Source organism: Pelobates fuscus, chromosome 6 (assembly GCF_036172605.1).
Source record: "Pelobates fuscus isolate aPelFus1 chromosome 6, aPelFus1.pri, whole genome shotgun sequence".
NCBI classification, from domain to species: domain Eukaryota; kingdom Metazoa; phylum Chordata; class Amphibia; order Anura; family Pelobatidae; genus Pelobates; species Pelobates fuscus.
In genome coordinates, this window is record NC_086322.1 from 233,412,934 (window position 1) to 233,432,187 (window position 19,254).

The window sequence follows — 19,254 nt, forward strand, 5'->3', positions numbered from 1 at the left end:
GCAAGCAGATTTCAATGACTGAGAACGCAAACATACAGAGGGAATATATATAATATTATTGTTTACTATTAAAGGGGCACCGCAGGCTGCAGTTGACAAATTTATTTTTATTGTTACATAGGTAATGCCACATATGGACAGGTAATGGTCACACATAATGTTCCTGCAGTTGCTGAAAATTCCGAGGCATTGCAACTTCTCCAATCAGCTAACACCAATCCACGGAGGAACTCATGAAATCTTGATGCTTTTAGAAACTTCAATGGCAGTACAGAATTTATTACACAGTAGTGATCTATAGTAACACCAGAGGTCTCTGGGAGTTGCCCTCTAGATGTCAGCTTTCTACTGTGAGAACCCTGCAGTACAGACTCTCGGGATAGTAAAAGTACTTTAACAGACATAGGGAAGCTTATAGCTGCTGATGTGATCATTTTTTTGTCAATCTGAATTTATATCTGGTATTGTTTTTTCCCCCCACAAGAACCTTTTAAGAACCAATATTCCTCAATGTGAAATTCCATTTCTGATGTCAAGAACTTTATTATCAGGCTGAAGTGGCACATTCCAGTCAATTGTTTTTGTTGTTTATAGTACAGAAGTGAATGTAAAATAATTATGCTAAGTGGTGAATAACATAACACCAATGAGTCCATTTGGCCAAAATATGGCCATTCTATGACTTTAATAACTGCATAGAAAAGAAATGGAATGGATTTTTAACCTTGACACCATAACCCCCAAAGGATTAAATGTGTACTTTGAAATTTCTCATTCTATATACAAATATTTAATACATAATTTTTTATGTACATATATATTTAAGTATTATATATGTTTTATATACATATATTTTATAATTTTACCCTCTTTTCGAAATGCTAACCATCTAGTCTTTCTAGACAATATAAAGATATTTTCTTTTACTAATCACCATTATCTCCCATATTTTTCTCTTCTGAAAAGTTTTTATAGTTATACATAGTATTGTGTTTAATTATGTGTTGAATATCGATCTCTCTTTGTAGGTATCTTGTTTAGATCATTTTAGATATTTTTAATATGTGTAAATGGACTTATTTATGGACTATGTCGGAATTAAGGGCAGACTTTATGATCTTACCTTAATTAAGATGTGTTATCATGTCGGGACACCTAGCATCATGACAAAAGAGGCAGAAATGACACATAGATGAACCCAGAAGTCCGAAAAAGCATGCACTTTGAAAAAGACCTGCTGAAGGTTGAAATGCGTTGGTGCTGCTGTTTTACATATGTTTTATACTCTTTTTAACCATTTTCTGGAAATACTCTTTCCCTAAATAAATTGTTTTATGCCTGATCTAGTTTGGATCATTGAGGTGGTCGAAAAGGATTTGGAGGAATAATTCTTGTTGGGAGCAGAGAGCCTGAGGTTAATACCTGTAAATAGCGCTGACAGTCTGAGCCTGCTAACTAATAGGCTCAGCAACATGTGAGTTTGACCGATTTGTTCTTATTTATTATACTTGGATCATACATATTACACTATGGTCTGTGTTTTATGCTTTTATTACAGATTATAAGTGAAAGCATCTACTACCTCCAAGATTTAAAGTGGTAGTATTCATTGTATTTGGTGTTAGCTTTCACCTACTGCGTGATTTGTTTTAATAGACAAATCTAGCATGGATTTAAAGATCTTCCCTGGAGCTCTCTGCAACAACCAAAGCAGCAATCGCAAGGTAATTCACTAAAGTCAGAATCTCAGCAAATTGATATTCGAATAGCAACATTTATGCAAAATAGTAAAATTTTGACAAGCTTTTTTTCCATTCAGATTTTAGTTGGCTACAATTCAGAGTTTTGTGACTAAAACGTAGTGCGGGTTAGGAATTAATGTCACAAAATGACCCGCCTTTTTTCTTTATTATCAATTTAAACTGCAAAGAAAAGCTCAGTTACCGTTTTACATATATGCAGCGTTTTAGTGATGCATTGTACCAGGATATGATTCAGTGGCTTAACAAAATGAGTTACAGAGGGTGCATTTGTGACTGAGCCCTAAATCCCTGGGGGCTTTTTTTGTTTGTTTTTTGTTTTTTTAAACATACTTTCCAGTGGTGTATAGCATTCCATTACAGAAGCATTGTGGGGATGACATTAAACTATAAGAAGTTTCACAATTTTTTCACAAAGATGCTCAAAATGCTATTCAGTCAATTATTTGGGAAAAAAGAGGGCAAGACTATCCTACAAACTGATAAAACAATCTGATGACCAGGGAAGTATGGGTGCCCCGAACATAGAAGCTTATTTTAGAGCCACAATATTGGTACAAGCCATAGCACTACACAGTGATGAGGGTACTCTTCAGTGGGTGGACATGGAATCATACCACACTCCGAGACATGGCGATTGTTTCAGAGGATCGTCCCATCGTTGTTACCCAATTACATCCTTGGCCATTAAGACATGGGACTCAGTCATGCATCCCCTAAAGTCGCCTACACTTTATTTGCCTTTAGCACTGATACCCGAACTCAACATGACCCCATGGCTAGAACAGGGCATTCAATACACATCACAAATCATAAAGGGCAATAAAATAACGCCATTCCCTGAACTACAAGCTTCCTTCCCATTACTGTGCCGCTATATCTTCTACTATCTCCAGTTTAACAGTGCCCTTTTAAACCGGTAGAACGGGGCTGGGACACACACGACACTTCATTTCCAGATCTCCATCGTATGCATTTAGGATGCTGGTCTACTCCTACCAAACCCAAAGCATTGTCTTTGTTTTACCATGCACTCCAATTGAGAACTGAACATGAGAGTATAAAACAGAAGTACATGTTGCTGTAGGAGAGGGGCTGTGGAGTGGACTGTAATGTGGAGGTGTGGATCAAGCTACTGAATGGTCTAAAAGAGGTCACCTGGTGCTACAATCATGTTGAAGCACACAGAAAATTCCTGTACAGGTGCTATTAGACACCAGATAGATTACATACGATTAACCCCTCCATTGACCATCACCGCTGGAGATATATGCACTCCCTAGGCATGCCCATACATATCTGGTGAGTGTGCTCATTTGTCCAACCGTTTTGGACCCAGGTTCAGGTTCTACTGAAAATTTTAACAACCGGTGCTATTCAACAAGAAGCATTCACATATGTGTGCATGCAGTGGCGTACACGCGACCCATGGGCCCCGGTGCGAAAATTTATCCGTGGCTCCCCCCCTCCCGCGCTTACTTAGCAAGGGCCAGGGCCGCAACACATGGCGGCGGGCACCTGGTTGCAGGGGTTGCAGGGCTGCGACCCCTGTATGTACGCCAGTGCATACAGATGCACACACACTTAAAGGACCACTACAGACACCCAGAACACATCAGCTCAATGAAGTGGTCTGGGTGCCAGGTCCCTCTAGTTGTAACCCTGCAGCTGAAAACATAGCAGTTTCAGAAAAACTGCTATGTTTCACTGAGGGTTAATCCAGCCTCTAGTGGCTGTCTCATTGACAGCCGCTAGAGGAGCTTCTGCGATTCTCACTGTGAAAATCACAGTGAGAAGACGCTGAACGTCCATAGGAAAGCATTGAGTAATGCTTTCCTATGGGCGGTTTGCATGCGCATTCGGAGCTGAGAGATCCCCAGCGCCAAGGGTGTCCGGCGCTGGAGAAAGGTAAGTGTTTAAGACATACACACACTCATGAACAGACGCATACACACTAGCTAACAGACACACACACTCAGTGACATACACACTCACTCACTTACAAAACACACACACACACAGTAACACACTCACTGACACACTAACACTAACACACACACACTCTAACACTAACACACACACACACACTCTCTAACACACACACACTCTCTAACACACACTCTCTAACACACTAACACACACTCACTAACACACACACTCACTAAAACTCACTAACACACTCACACACACACTCACTAACACACACACACTCACTAACACACTCACACACACACTCACTAACACACACTCACTAACACACACACACTCACTAACACACACACACTCACTAACACGCTCACACACACACACACACTCACACACACACTCACTAACACTCACAAACACTCACACACACTTTTTTTTTTAAATGTAATCCCCCCAGCCGCCCTACCTTTAGAAGTGCAGAGGGGATTCCCTGGGGTCCAGTGGTGGTGGTGCTGCTGCTGGGCGGGTTATCTGGCTGGCGGGCGCGCGAGGGAGCACTTTCCCCTGAGTGCTCCCTCTTCAGCTCCCTCGCGCGCCGCGTACTGATACCGGAGCCGGAAGATGACGTCATCTTCCGGCTCCGGTATCAGTACGCGGCGCGCGAGGGAGCTGAAGAGGGAGCACTCAGGGGAAAGTGCTCCCTCGCGCGCGCGCCAGCCCGGTGATAACACGGCCAGCCTCTGGGGGCCCTGAGGTGGCCGGCTCCTGGGCCCCCCAGGGGAAGAGGCTGGCCACAGTGGGTACATACCGGGTCGCAGGGCGGCCGGGCCCCCTGGTGGGCCGGGCCCGGTCGCAGCCGCGACCCCTGCGACCCTGGTATGTACGCCACTGTGTGCATGGAGTTCCCCAATACATTTCCCTGGTTTCATTGGGACCTAGCCATACATGTAATTCTCGCAGCTAAACACTTAATAGCTCTCAAATGGAAAAGTCAGAAACGTCCTACCTCACAAGAATTAATAGATAATGACATACCAACTGCACATACGAATTCATGGCTTTATTTACAAAATCTCAACAACAAAGAGTAGAAGCCATATGGGCGTCTTGGTGTGAGAAATTCCCAAAACGATACCACTCGGGGTCAAACAAAACCCGCGATAAGACCATGCTATACCTTGAGTCCACATACTAAGATCACAAAGTGGGGATAGAAAGAGTAGGGGGGCAGAGCCTAACCTTGAGCTGAAGTGGACGCCATCTCGCATCGCTCTGATCGCAAAACTGAAAAAACTGCGGGTTTTCGGGGTACTCACCCCACAAATGCTTGCATAAACACCGGCACACTCTACGGAGCACACCAAGAGACACCACATGCCGTTTCTACACACCGCTAAAGCAAAACGACAAAAGCGGAGGCCTGGGGCCTACAGATCACCCACAAGCCTAGACCTATCTGCATTAATTGACTAGCTGGAGCCCCTGGAGGACTCAGACAGTGAGGCTTACCTGCCCACTGCCCTCCATAACCGGACACCAATCATGGGGCGACGGACACAGAGGCAGAACCAGGAAAGACCCTCTGGGACCAGAGATATAGGGCCCATGCTCCAGCAGCAGCCACTGACCAAAATGGCGGCGACGGCGGGACCCGAGAATGTGCCTGACTGCTCAGAAGGGACACAACCTGCCCAGACCTCTGAACAGGTACTTCACTCTGCAGGGGACACGGAGGGATCGGCCCTGGGCACACAACGTGACTTTCGTAACCTGATCACGGAGATAAAAGGCATACTAGCAGCCGATGTGGCAGGGATAAAAGCGGACCTACAAGCTGTAATAGACAGGGTAGCAACATCTGAGGGCGACATCACTGACCTCAAGAGGGGCCTGTCGACCCTATCGGACACTGTCTTCACCCTACAAGCGACGCAACAAGCCCTAGAACTCCACTACACGGCCCTAGACGACAGGTCATGGCGCAATCACCTGAAAATAAGGGGCATACCCGGCCCGATCACACCCGAAGAGCTCCCTCACTATATACGGAGGATGGTGGCCACAGTGCTTCCACCAAACCAAGCAAAGAAGTTTTCCCTAGATGGTATATACCGACTGCCAATCTCGGGCAAAGCTCAGGCGCCAGTGACAAGAGACGTCATAGTCCGCTGCTCTACAGCACAAGATAAACAATCCCTGCTGACAGCACTACGGGGCAAGTCACCTCTAACATTTGAAGGCTCCTCACTCTCCTCCTACCAAGATCTTACCAGGGCTACTCTGCAATGGAGAAGATCCTTGAATCCTGTAACCAACCGGCTCCGACCGGCCGGAATGGAATATCACTGGAGATCACCCAGGTTCCTGGTAGTGTCGCATGAGGGGACTATACACAAAATATCTACACCGGCCGAAGCTCCACAATTTTTACTGAAACTGGGACTGACTGACCCGAATACGGACCCTGCACAACGAACCAACCCGCAGGCACGAAACCCACAGAGAACTGTCCCCTCCACTTCTGGGAAGATCCCGACCTCCTCACCTGGGACTTGAATACAGAGGATATGGACAGCTGTGAAGCTGTAGTCCGAACTCTTTGTGTGTAGTTTAACTGTGCTTACTAATTTTCATATTCTGTTTCATTATCCATATTTTAGACTGTTGTATGGCTAGACATAATACATGGATCTGATCTAGCTCAGCTAGTTAAATGGAGCCCATCCACCCGTTGATAGAAGCTCCGGTTTCTAGTAGACAGGGCACTCACCCATTTTGTACGGGGATTGCACTAACACCCACAATCCCGTTTCCCCCCCCCCCCCCCCGCTGCCCCCTTGGTTAGGGGTACTTTTAGAAGGCAGCTGTACCACTCACCTGACCCTTAGTCACAATAAAATGTACATTAGCTATGCTGCTGTTCTCCCAAAGCTACTATGCTCTCATGTTCCAATGTCAATGTTTGGTTGTCACACTCTTGACCAGTTTGTCATCTCAAGACTTAAGTTGTCACCTGTGATATATCTTATATGCCCCATGTCCCCTCTTTGTTTCTGTACCCAACCATGTGCTGACATAACAAAAAAGAAAATATCAATAAAAATTGATTGTCAAAAAAAAAAAAAAGGAAAGAGTAAATTCAGAACAGAGGCTTGTGATTGAGGTGGAGCCGTATTCGACATTAGAACCTGCTATTGTCTGACGAGTGGTACTTTTGATGTCTTATACCCTGTTTTTATTTCTTTGGTTTGTTATTTATTTTTGGTTACTACCATCACTTTATTCACCTATATTCTCAAAGTGCGTTTCTACGCCAATAGGTGTCACATGGTTTAGAACATCCCATACAGTATATGACATAGACTGTCACAGCTATATCTCTCCACTACTTTGACTACAAAGAAAAAAAAAACACCACAACGACCAAAGCAGAAACATGAAGTCTCTGTCTCCATAAAGAATTCAGACAGACAGAGATACTTCTGGAAGCTTTGCACAGTGTTGGTTAACTGATGTTATTTCCATTACTGTATTGTTCTAAAGGATATGTGATACTATTCTTGGAATGTAAACTTTTATGTCCTCCTTAAACCCCCTCTTTTTCCTTCTTTACCCCCACCTTGCTTTGAAAATATAAAAAAAATACAAGTTGGGGGAAAAAAAACTATAAGAAGCATGAAAATGTTTGATTCTGAAGCGTAAACCACCCCATAGCATCCACATGGAGCATTTTAGTTATGAAGAAAGGTTAAACAATTTAAATCTCTTTAGTTTGGAAAAATGGCGCCTCAGAGGGGATATGATAACTGTGGCGAAACCAACCTCGCCACTGGGCCCTGGAGAAGCCTGTTTGCTAGCCTCCTACCTACTGACTATGGCCCCTGGGTTATTTGGGGCATATTGTACTGTATATTGCTGTTACTGGCCCTTTTAACAGCATCTATGGACATATTGGGACTTTTGGGACTACTGTCCTTTTAAGATTGTGAAGCATATTCAAGTGTACTGCCTGTAATATTATATATGTATTTATAGATGTGTTAAGTTTATCCTGGGTGATTTGTATGCAGCATTCTGATTGTTCGGTAGAATCACTCCATTCAGTATATTGAGTGAAACTACCGAACAACCAGACCACCCAGGAATGAGTGTGCCTCCAATTACCGTTTGCAACAATGTTGCAAACAGGTAATTGGCAATCAGTGCAGTGTGGTCTTTGTCCTCTGGGTGGCCGCCATTCGGGAAACAAACACGTGGCGGCGGCCATCTTAAACTACCGAACAGCGGTGTTTTGCCGTCGAGTGTCTGGAACTAAAATCGGACACTTGACTAGGCAAACACCGCTGAGACCTCCATACTTCCAGAAATTCGTATGGAAACTACCGAATGACCCGCCGTTCGGTAGAAAGAGCCAAATAAACAAGGGAATTCATTCAAACCCTCTCCAGGCTCTATAACACAGGCAATTCGCCTGTTTTCATTCCCTTGTTTGTGACCGACCGCAGGGCCAAAATGCATGGAACTGTTTTCGGATACTTTACCCATGCGGTCGGTCAAATCTTTGGAACCCCATATCTCACGAACCATTCATCCGAATTACTTGAATTTTGAATATGTTGTCCCCCTGAATAAGGGCTATCCAGCGATGCTGGATTTAAAGGTGTACCCCCGGGTTTTGGGGTACATCCAGAACTTGGCTGAAAAAGTGTACCGGATAATTGAGTTTAATGTTATCTGAGGGGAGGGGATGTGTGGGCTGAACCATGTATGTGATTGGTTATTTTATGCCTCCCCCTGGGTGTGGCCTGTATGTGGATTAGTGTGTAGCCAGTCCAGAGTTCCTGTTTTACCCTCAAAGTGATGTGTCGTCTCATTATTGGGGGGAAGGATTTATTGAGTGCTGTTCCAGTTGACTGCTAGGAGTACAAGCCTATTCGTATGGTTCCTATTCAATGGTCTAAAGCATTCATATGCTTGGGAGAATTTAAAAGGTTTCTCGGATTCGGTGATTGTGGTGTCTGCCAGAGTGCTTGGAGTCCTCAGGAAGCACTAGGAGCATCCATTAACGGAGGTACCAAGTCGGGGTGCCAGGCGATCCGTTACATTGGTGGCAGCGGTGGGATGGCGTCCTAGTGCAAGGTAAAGCAGCTCGGAGACACAGTGCATTTGGATTTACAATTGAGGGCAACGCTAGCAGTCGTGCAGCACCCCTGGGAGCAGACAAGTATGGAAGGTTCTGGCTCTGGAGATGATTGGCTGGCCGAGGTGAGGCAGCGTGTGGCTGAGTATGGGGATGATATACCCATGGAGACACGCCGGGTGATCTGGAACCAGGTCATGGCCGAGCGAAACACAAGGCTGGACCGAGAATTCCGGTTGGCAAAAGAGAGGAAGTATGCTCAGCAGCAGGAGCGTTACAGCAGCCGGGTAGAGGCTGCATCCGAGGAGGTTAGCCGTCTTTCCCTGAGGCGGCGGGAGGAACCCGAAGTGGGGGTCCTCATAGACTGGTCCTGTGAGGAACCACAACAGGCAGGTAGAGATGGGACCAAGGTCACTCCACCGGGATGCTGGGCAGCCGGCCCAGATCCCCAGCAGCAACCAGAGTTGCCAGGTGGGGAAGCAGGTGGCCCTTACTCACAAATGTTGAGGGGCCTCACGGATTGGTCCTGGGAAGACCCACCAATGGCAGGTGGAGATGGGACTGCGGTCTCTCTACCGGCCCTACAGGGATGCTGGGCAGTCGGCCCAGATCCCCAGCGGCAGTGTGCGTTACAGGGAGCTGAAGGTGCCGTTCTGGCTCCCCAGCGGCAGTCTACGGTGCAGGGAGAGGAGCCTGTTATCCCCTCTCCCCAGCGGTTGAAGGTGTGTAAGGGAGAGGAGTTTGTTATTCCCTCTCCCCAGCGGCAGCACAGCTCACCAAGGGGAGACAGTAAGCCCCTCACCAGCGCAGATGGGACCGTGGTCTCTGCGCCCTGCCTACAGGGAGTACAGAGGGTCAGCCCTGCTCCCCAGCGGCTGAAAGTGTGTAAGGGAGAGGAGTTTGTTACCCCCTCTCCCCAGCAGCAGCTTAGCACACCAAGGGGAGACAGTAAGCCCCACACCAGCGCAGATGGGACCGTGGTCTCTGCGCCCAAGCTACAGGGAGCTGAAGGGGCCGTCCTCCCTCCCCAGCGGCAGTGTGATTTGTTGGGAATTGGGAGCCCAGTCTCCATTCCCCAGCGGCAGGCTGAGTTACAGGGGGCAGAGGTAGTTGGTCCTACCCCCCAGCAGCAGAGTGATATGCCGGGAAGGCAGTGTGAAGTGCAGGGAGAGGAGAGCAGCGTCCTCCCTCCCCAGCGGAAGGCTGAGTTACAGGGGGCAGAGGTAGTTGGTCCTACCCCCCAGCAGCAGCGTGATTTTTTGGGAATAGAGAGCCCAGTCTCTATTCCCCAGCAGCAGGACACTGAATTGGGAGGAGAGACAGTCGGTCTCCCTCCACAAAGACTGAAAGTAGGCATGGGAGAGGAGATTGTTACCTCCTCTCCCCAGCGGCAGATCATCAATGGGCAGAGTGTTCTAATGGGAGAGGAGCTGGTTACCACCTCTCCCCAGCGGCAGCTTAATGTACCAGGGGGAGACTGTAAGCCCCACACCTGTGCAGATGGGACCGTGGTCTCTGCACTTCCAGCACAGGGGGTAGGGACGGTCGGTCCTGCCCCCCCACAACAGGGCTGTTTAGCCAAAGGGGAGACAGTCGGTCTCCAGCAACCAGGCTCCAACCAGACTACTCCTGTAGTAGTGCTGGCACCAGGGCAGAGTACCGCTGGTCTCTGCCCACTCAGCAACCCACCAAAACAGCCTACCAGTCCCCCACACAGCCGGGGTGAGACACCTGGACCTGGACAAGTTTTTCCATTACTCAGGTGTAGTAACCATTTATTGTGGGTGGGCTGTACTGCTGTTTCTGTTTTGTGGGTGGGCTGCTGGACTAACAAGGGCACTGACCGGCAAGAGGTCAGGTACCCTGTTAGTCTGTTTGGAAAAGGGGAGAAATGTGGCGAAACCAACCTCGCCACTGGGCCCTGGAGAAGCCTGTTTGCTAGCCTCCTACCTACTGACTATGGCCCCTGGGTTATTTGGGGCATATTGTACTGTATATTGCTGCTACTGGCCCTTTTAACAGCATCTATGGACATATTGGGACTTTTGGGACTACTGTCCTTTTAAGATTGTGAAGCATATTCAAGTGTACTGCCTGTAATATTATATATGTATTTATAGATGTGTTAAGTTTATCCTGGGTGATTTGTATGCAGCATTCTGATTGTTCGGTAGAATCACTCCATTCAGTATATTGAGTGAAACTACCGAACAACCAGACCACCCAGGAATGAGTGTGCCTCCAATTACCGTTTGCAACAATGTTGCAAACAGGTAATTGGCAATCAGTGCAGTGTGGTCTTTGTCCTCTGGGTGGCCGCCATTCGGGAAACAAACACGTGGCGGCGGCCATCTTAAACTACCGAACAGCGGTGTTTTGCCGTCGAGTGTCTGGAACTAAAATCGGACACTTGACTAGGCAAACACCGCTGAGACCTCCATACTTCCAGAAATTCGTATGGAAACTACCGAATGACCCGCCGTTCGGTAGAAAGAGCCAAATAAACAAGGGAATTCATTCAAACCCTCTCCAGGCTCTATAACACAGGCAATTCGCCTGTTTTCATTCCCTTGTTTGTGACCGACCGCAGGGCCAAAATGCATGGAACTGTTTTCGGATACTTTACCCATGCGGTCGGTCAAATCTTTGGAACCCCATATCTCACGAACCATTCATCCGAATTACTTGAATTTTGAATATGTTGTCCCCCTGAATAAGGGCTATCCAGCGATGCTGGATTTAAAGGTGTACCCCCGGGTTTTGGGGTACATCCAGAACTTGGCTGAAAAAGTGTACCGGATAATTGAGTTTAATGTTATCTGAGGGGAGGGGATGTGTGGGCTGAACCATGTATGTGATTGGTTATTTTATGCCTCCCCCTGGGTGTGGCCTGTATGTGGATTAGTGTAATAAAAGCCAGGCTGGATGAGCCAGTCCAGAGTTCCTGTTTTACCCTCAAAGTGATGTGTCGTCTCATTATTGGGGGGAAGGATTTATTGAGTGCTGTTCCAGTTGACTGCTAGGAGTACAAGCCTATTCGTATGGTTCCTATTCAATGGTCTACAGCATTCATATGCTTGGGAGAATTTAAAAGGTTTCTCGGATTCGGTGATTGTGGTGTCTGCCAGAGTGCTTGGAGTCCTCAGGAAGCACTAGGAGCATCCATTAACGGAGGTACCAAGTCGGGGTGCCAGTTGATCCGTTACAATAACATTATACAAATATATTCGGGGCCAGTACAAACCATTATCTGGAAATCTATTCATAAACCGGGCTATACATAGGACACAAGGTCACACATTTAGGCTGGAAGAAAGGAGATTTCATCTAAGGCAAAGAAAAGTTTTTTTACAGTAAGAGCAATAAGGATATGGAATTCTCTGCCTGAAGAGGTGGTTTTATCAGAGTACATACAGATGTTTAAACTGCAATTGGATAAATATTTACAAAAACATAACATACAAGGATATAATTTCTAATTAGTGGGGTAATAGCTGCTTGATCGAAGGAGACATCTGACAGCTATTTTGGGGTCAAGAAGGAATTTTTTCCTAGTTTGTTTCAAAATTGGAAGCGCTTCAGACTAGGTTTTTTTGCCTTCTTGTGGATCAACAGCAAAAACATATGTGAGGAAGGCTGAACTTGAGGGACGCAAGTCTCTTTTCAGCTATGTAACTATGTAATTATACAGACATCACTTACTAATGACAGAAGTGTTATCACCCAATTATACAGGGGATTAAAGAAAGGCACAAAACCATTGGCACTCTGCTACAAAGCCTTGCTAGAACACACCAAACCATCCAAATTCTCCTATATGCTCAAATGGGAGGAGGAACCAAACACACAATTCTCTACCGAACAATGGGGCGACAAAATGCCTAGACCATTTTAAGAATACATACAAAATATGGATGAGGTGGTATTTGACTCCACACAGGCTACCTCATATTTTTACTAATGCAACTTCTTACAGCTGGAGATGTGAAGTACAGGTGGGGACGACCGGCCATATGTTCTGGCACTGCAGGCTAATACGCCCATTTTGGGAAAATATAAAACAGGTGATTTACAAACTAACAAAGTTCTCCCTATCGCTTCAACATTGTCCCACTGTTCAGTATCAAACAATGCTCAAAACTTATGACATTAAAGAGGGTTCATTGGTGCCTATGGCTCTGTCTCCTAGGGGTATAACAGTATTCAACCTTAGCAATACCAAGACTTACCACCCATTGCTACTCAGGGTTAATGAGAAAGCAATACCCTGAGCAACAGACATGGGCCGGCCTGTGGGCACCTGAATTTCATGTCAAACCATTCATAAATGGTTGCACACTAAACTGTAGGACAGCACCAGGGGACTCTAAGCAACACAGTGAGATGAACTGGTTATGCTTCCCGGAGTGTCCTATTAATATAGCCCTAAAAACCACCTTGAATCTCAGATTGGGAAAGTTTCCTCCTATACTTCCTCCTACACTGTAGTGTTTATTGTAACAGAAGAGCCATGGTACCCTTTTTTAATGAGTAGTCAAACGGTTTTAGCAGTGCTAAATCCTGCAATGGCGAATAGAAATTTATCCTGGTGACTGTGCCGGTAACTATCAGGCCTGTGTAGTATTTTTTTTGTATTTTGAGCACTTTGTTTAAGAATGGTTTGAGAGCGGCCTGTCGTGTTTATGGTGTTGGGGGTGTTCCTTTAATTCTGGATATTCAATGTGAACTGTAATTTTGAATTTTATGCCACATTAGCCAAAAAATTTTAAAAATCTCCACGTCACGTCATGTCCTAAAATATATAACAGTTCACACTTTAGCGAATAAACCAGAACTTGTCATCATAGATACTGAAAGGGGTAGGGAGGATTGTCCTTCTCTATATCGCTGCTTCAAATTTCTAGACCTTCCTAGCTTTGCAGTTGACCTGTTTGGCATACAGCTCCTGTCTGCAGAGGTAATTCAATATCTGGCTAACAGTCTCAGCCAACTTAAAGGCACCACGTTATGTCAACGGATTATATGTTAGTAGGAAGTTAGGATCACATTTTACTTACCTGATTCTTGCTCTGTTTAACAATCTGCAAGTCAAGATATATAAATCCTGGAATTGTACCAGGGCACTGTGGTAACTTTGTGATAAAACTGTACGTTTTTGACTCTGCAACCCAATTAATTTACTTAAGGAACTTCTGTGCAATACACGATTTAAAATGCCCTGGGTTATTCAAATGGTCACACAGTACCCGTCCAGTATATTTTGCATTGCAATTCAGCCTTTTCCACTGTGTGCATTCATTCTCTACAGTGTGTGCACTCAGTTCTCCTTTATATTGATGTTCATTTTTTTTTTAAATTTCTGCATATGTGCAAGAAGTACTTTGTGTAACTTTTTTCTGTGCATATATAGCAAGTACTATGTGTAAATTTTTTCAGTGCACATATAGCGAAGATTCCTTTAGCTAGCAAGTGAGCAAACACTTTTCCTCTTTTTGGTATATGCACTCCAGATGTTGTGGACTACATCTCCCATAATGCTCTAACAGCCATAATGCTGGCAAAGCAAGTAGTCCACAACATCTGGAGTCCCTATTATAGGAGAACATAATTTTGTTGGAGGTATTTAAGACTTAGAATGGAAAAAAACATTAATTTAAAATAAACTTAAGGATAAAATCAAATTTGCAAGGGGAAACTATTGTAGATTGCAGTTTAGAGAATAAAACCCACAGTATTCTAACAGTGTCCATAAACAGTACCATGTAATACTGAAAGAGGTTGGGAAAGGGGATATGTCATAAGACGATGGATTTAATGTCCTTTCGATTTGCAGTTCAAGACTATGTGCACTGATATCCTGCCACATCAGAACATGAGAACCTAGAAATAACATGGGAAATCATGTAAAGTGGAATGGTGTTCCTGAGCAGAGTCTGCCCTAGTTTATCTCATGTGGAAAATTTGTGGATTATTGCCTTTACAGACAATACAGTTGTGGTTCAGGTCAAGCAACCTATTAGTCGACCATTTGACTTTTATTAGTAAACTCAAATATTCAAAAATGTGCCACAACGTGGTCTGCAGTTATCATAATCTACAATCTGAATTTTGTAACCAAACTGCATGTCAGAATTAAAACAGAATGTTCTTGATGGAATCTGTTTAAAAGGAACATGACATACAGGAATACATAGGAAAGGGCACTGTCCGTAATGAGGTATACTGAACAATAATAGGACTACAGGAATGTGCCACACAGATTAACGACAGGAAAACAGAAATGAAAACAGGCGTGGGTACATGCAAAAGCTTAAAACCAAAAATGGCACGGAGATTAATAGTTGAGGCATGAGTCATGCAGGAATCTGGATTACACGCAAGCTATATCCAGATTTAATGTGCACCAGTAGTTGGCATACGTGTTGGACAGGAAAAAGGGATTCCCATAATGGTGTCATCAATAAATATGTCTGGCCTAGTTACAGGTACGAATATGAAATTTGCAGAGCAATTATGTCCAAAAGAAGAACGTACAGACACATGTGAACCATTCACCTAGGCAACAATACAATTCTGTGTAATTTATTTACTAGTAGAAATGTTAAAAACCAGAAAGCTGGACAATTATCCCAGCTTCTTGTACAAGCAAATACAAAACAACTATATACATACACCCATACATATTATGCAGAAAAAACAATGGCTTCTTGCCCGCAGGTATCCTTTTTGAAGCATGGCGGTATACATACTTAAATTATGTACTGGAAATGCGCACATAAATACAGTAGATGTATTCAATATGCATCACCACAGTTGTATAAAAAAAAAAATTGTAAGATATAACTCAAATGTCAACAACATTCTTTTACATTGTAGCCATCTTTGATATATATCAGAGACATTTTCGTTTTTGTTTTTTACTACGGACTGCCATCTTAGTTCCTTGGAGACATTATATGTGTTAACTTGTAAAAACATTAACTCTAAAGTGATGTAGATACTGGTAGGTCATTGATGTCAGTTAAATCTCTGTTCGTACATCAATAAACAACCACTGCTAGCAAAAAGAATTGGTAGTTAATTATTAACCCGCTGTTTGTTTTAATATTAGAAATGATAGACATAATTGCTAACAAAGTAATCAGTGCCTCACAATTGTGAAATATATTACAGACCCTTCTAGAAACCACTTACAGATCAAATACATTAACACAAGGACAGAGGTCAAAATAGGAAATAAAAATGTTTTGGTTTGTTTTTTTAATTTAGGAAATCTTGCATTTTTGGTTTAAAATTGAATTCTCTTCATATGATAAGTTTACACTCAGATTTATACAAAGGTTTGGCCACTTATCATGCCAATTAGCATATAATCGACTTAAGTCACCACATGTATATTGGATACACACATATGACACAGAGGTTCAGTATGTGAATATGTAATATACTGAGTATTCACTACTAAACACAGTATATCTTAATCACGTGTACTCACACATGGACACTGTACATGCTGTTATGCACACAGACATATGTAAATGTCTCTTCCTGAGAAATAAGTGGCTTCAACTGGCAGAGTTATGAGTTGAAGTCCAACTTCTCCTGCCCGGCCTCTCTTGGACACTCAAGAGTTAGTGATTGCCTTGTGTTGGTGTGTCAGACTGTACTACTGCACACACGGTTGTTGATAAGCAGCAAACACAAGATTTAGTAGAAAGCTGCTAATTAGTGATACATGTTGAAGAAGACAAGGCCATGTGCAGGAGCATGTTGGGCCAAAGCCATACATCCATATAAGTGCAAAGGGAAAAATTGACATATTTTATATATTTGTGCTGGAGGTTAACGTCTGTAAACAGTGTCGAAATCAGTATAATATTGCCTTAAAAAGCGGGTTAAAGGCTGCTTTTCCTCAATGGATATTATGGCCTTCAAAAAGGTTTACACGCATACCTCCCAGTGCTGAGGACAATCATCTTCCAGCTGCCATATGGATAAGTAGAATGGGGCTTAGTGCACAGTTTGATGGTTTGCCATGTTGCCCAGAGTAGCACCTGATGGACAGTCCAGGGATTCCACTTCCTTATTGGCCTGGTGGAGGCTCTGGACAAATTCCAGGAGTATCATTTAGTGCAGGCCGAACTTTCTTCCTCTCCTTAAACCTCCCTGAGTTGGACACTTTTACGTGTTTCCCCTTTGAGTTTTTATCCACTATTTTTTCCAGGCGTTGAGTGTAGTTGCTGTCTCCATTGTTTCCCTCTGCTCCTTTTTCGGTTCCTGCATGTTCCCCTACGGATTCATAAACAGTTTTTGGAGTGGATTTCTTCTTGCGTAAAAATGTGAGCTTCCACCAGCTATTGGAAGTCTCCTCCATTGGGAAAGTCAAGTGACTGAGAAGAAAAACAAATGATAGAGAGGTGATAGGCATAAACTGAAGCTTCTCATTACAAAGAGTTCTACATTGTTCATGAGTGAGAAATAACACAATATGACTCATTGAGAAAGATGTCCATGAACCCTCTGATTTCATCTGGATTTCCAAATTATAACATAAATTCTTTGTACCACATATCTGAAACCTAAAATCAATATGCATACATGTGCTTGGTTACTAAATTCCACATCTATTTGTAAAACGTTGTGTACTGTTGATTAATAGGAAAACTGTAGACACATATTAAGCAGAGAATGAAGAAACTAGACAATATAGAATAATCAGATGCAAAGAGTCATGAGTCCTCTACAATACACTTGTAAACAAATATTTTAAGGACTCAGTACTCTGTAATAATCTTTAAGTGTAGCCTATTTTGCAATGATAAAATTATTTATGGGACTGGACGATTGCAGGGAAGAAAGGAAAAAAGTTGAATTGATGAGGGAAATAAAAAATAGTTGAAAAATTGATGGCAGAAGATAATCTGTATTGGAAAAAACAATGAAGATAATATATGTATAATTATTACTTCATGTATAAAAACTAAAAGAATATTTTGACGATTTGTAGAACATGAAAATAACTAATATCTCACACGGTGAAAGACAGCATTACTGCGTCATTTTCTCCAAATGGCCATCCTTGGCTTCCATTTGTAAATGATCTTGCAAGCAAGAGCCCTCTATAACTTATGTTTTGGTTTCACTGCCTCTAACATTTAGTTGGTTATACTCTCCGAGTACTCATTGAGGCGTTAAGTGACCTGTGGTCATTATACAAATGAATCGCCATAATAAAATCGCTAAAATGTAGAATAATTGACTTTCTCTTCCCTGTTTCTTACATGCACCTTACAATCCAGCCTTACTGTAGGACTTCTTTATTTATTTATTTTATTTCGCTTTATCTAATTTGTACACTTTACAATATAATAATGTGGTTAATAAATTCTCTGCTCCCACTTGTCCTTACTGGAAGCATTATTTTATAGTAAACCATTGATACGTTAAGTAGTTCACATTCTCATTAAATCGGATCTTTTTGTAATCTACCAGTTGTCTTGGTTCCAAAACCCATTGCTTTATCAATTAACACATTTAGTATTTTGTAAAAAATTACCAAATCTACATTTTGTGACTGTGAATATTCTGGTTTAAAGTGTATCGAGTATAATATTTATTTAATCACCATATGATAGAAAGCCCAACTTTAAATAGGTTATGTTATCAAGGCATGCATAACAAAACAGGATAAGGGACGAATGGAGATATTTTTACACCATACCTGATGACCCTATTACCTTTTACTTATTAATTATTAAGCATGCTGAACCTGTATCTTACCAGAGTTAAATTTAAAGGAAAACAAATTAGAATGTGTATATTGATCTAAAATGCAGATATGGACCATTACCTTATTTAAATGTTTTCTTTTTTTACTCTGCAAATTGTTATGGTCCCCACGTCGTTTCTCCAAAGATAGGTGTCATGTAGTCTCCTAAAGGTATTGTGATGACTTTTATCTCTCTTGTCAGGTACAGAGCAGGCTCTTTTTCCAGTTCTACAGGTGTATGTCTCTCGTTCTCCCTCTTTCTCTTTGAATTGCAGAGGGTATTTTTTTGTTTATATTACTCAGTCTTCCTGAGACATTTTCTCTCACACACGTACAAGACTATCTGAGCCTGGTACAGGTGTCTCTTTCTTTTCTCTCTCTCTCTCTATCTCGCTGTCTGAAGGTTAAACCTGACCCTCCCAACTCAACAAACAGGAGAGAGCAGGAACTAGAATATGAATATTTATACGAAGGGACACACCTGTCACATTGTAACAGAGTTCAGCAGGCAAGTGATTGTCACTGAAATGCATTACATTGTAAATTAAGACTTTGTACCCTCACTTAATTTAGATGTAAAACAATATGGATAATCTGTAATCTTTATTATCTATTTATGTAGGTTCTGAGGAAAGAACTTAAACAATGCGAAGACACAA

The 19,254-nt window shown here is 43.1% G+C and overlaps 1 protein-coding gene across 1 annotated transcript; it reads right to left on the minus strand.

Annotated features, from left to right (window-relative positions):
* Positions 1 to 16,470: 16,470 nt before the first annotated feature.
* Positions 16,471 to 18,989, minus strand: PRR15L (proline rich 15 like). Its single transcript, XM_063425374.1, has 2 exons — positions 18,677 to 18,989; positions 16,471 to 17,216 (listed from the first exon to the last, which is right to left on the minus strand). Exon 2 carries the CDS (start codon positions 17,198 to 17,200, stop codon positions 16,910 to 16,912), a length of 291 nt encoding a protein of 96 aa, XP_063281444.1. The 5' UTR covers positions 17,201 to 17,216; positions 18,677 to 18,989; the 3' UTR covers positions 16,471 to 16,909.
* Between the last annotated feature and the right edge of the window lie 265 nt (positions 18,990 to 19,254).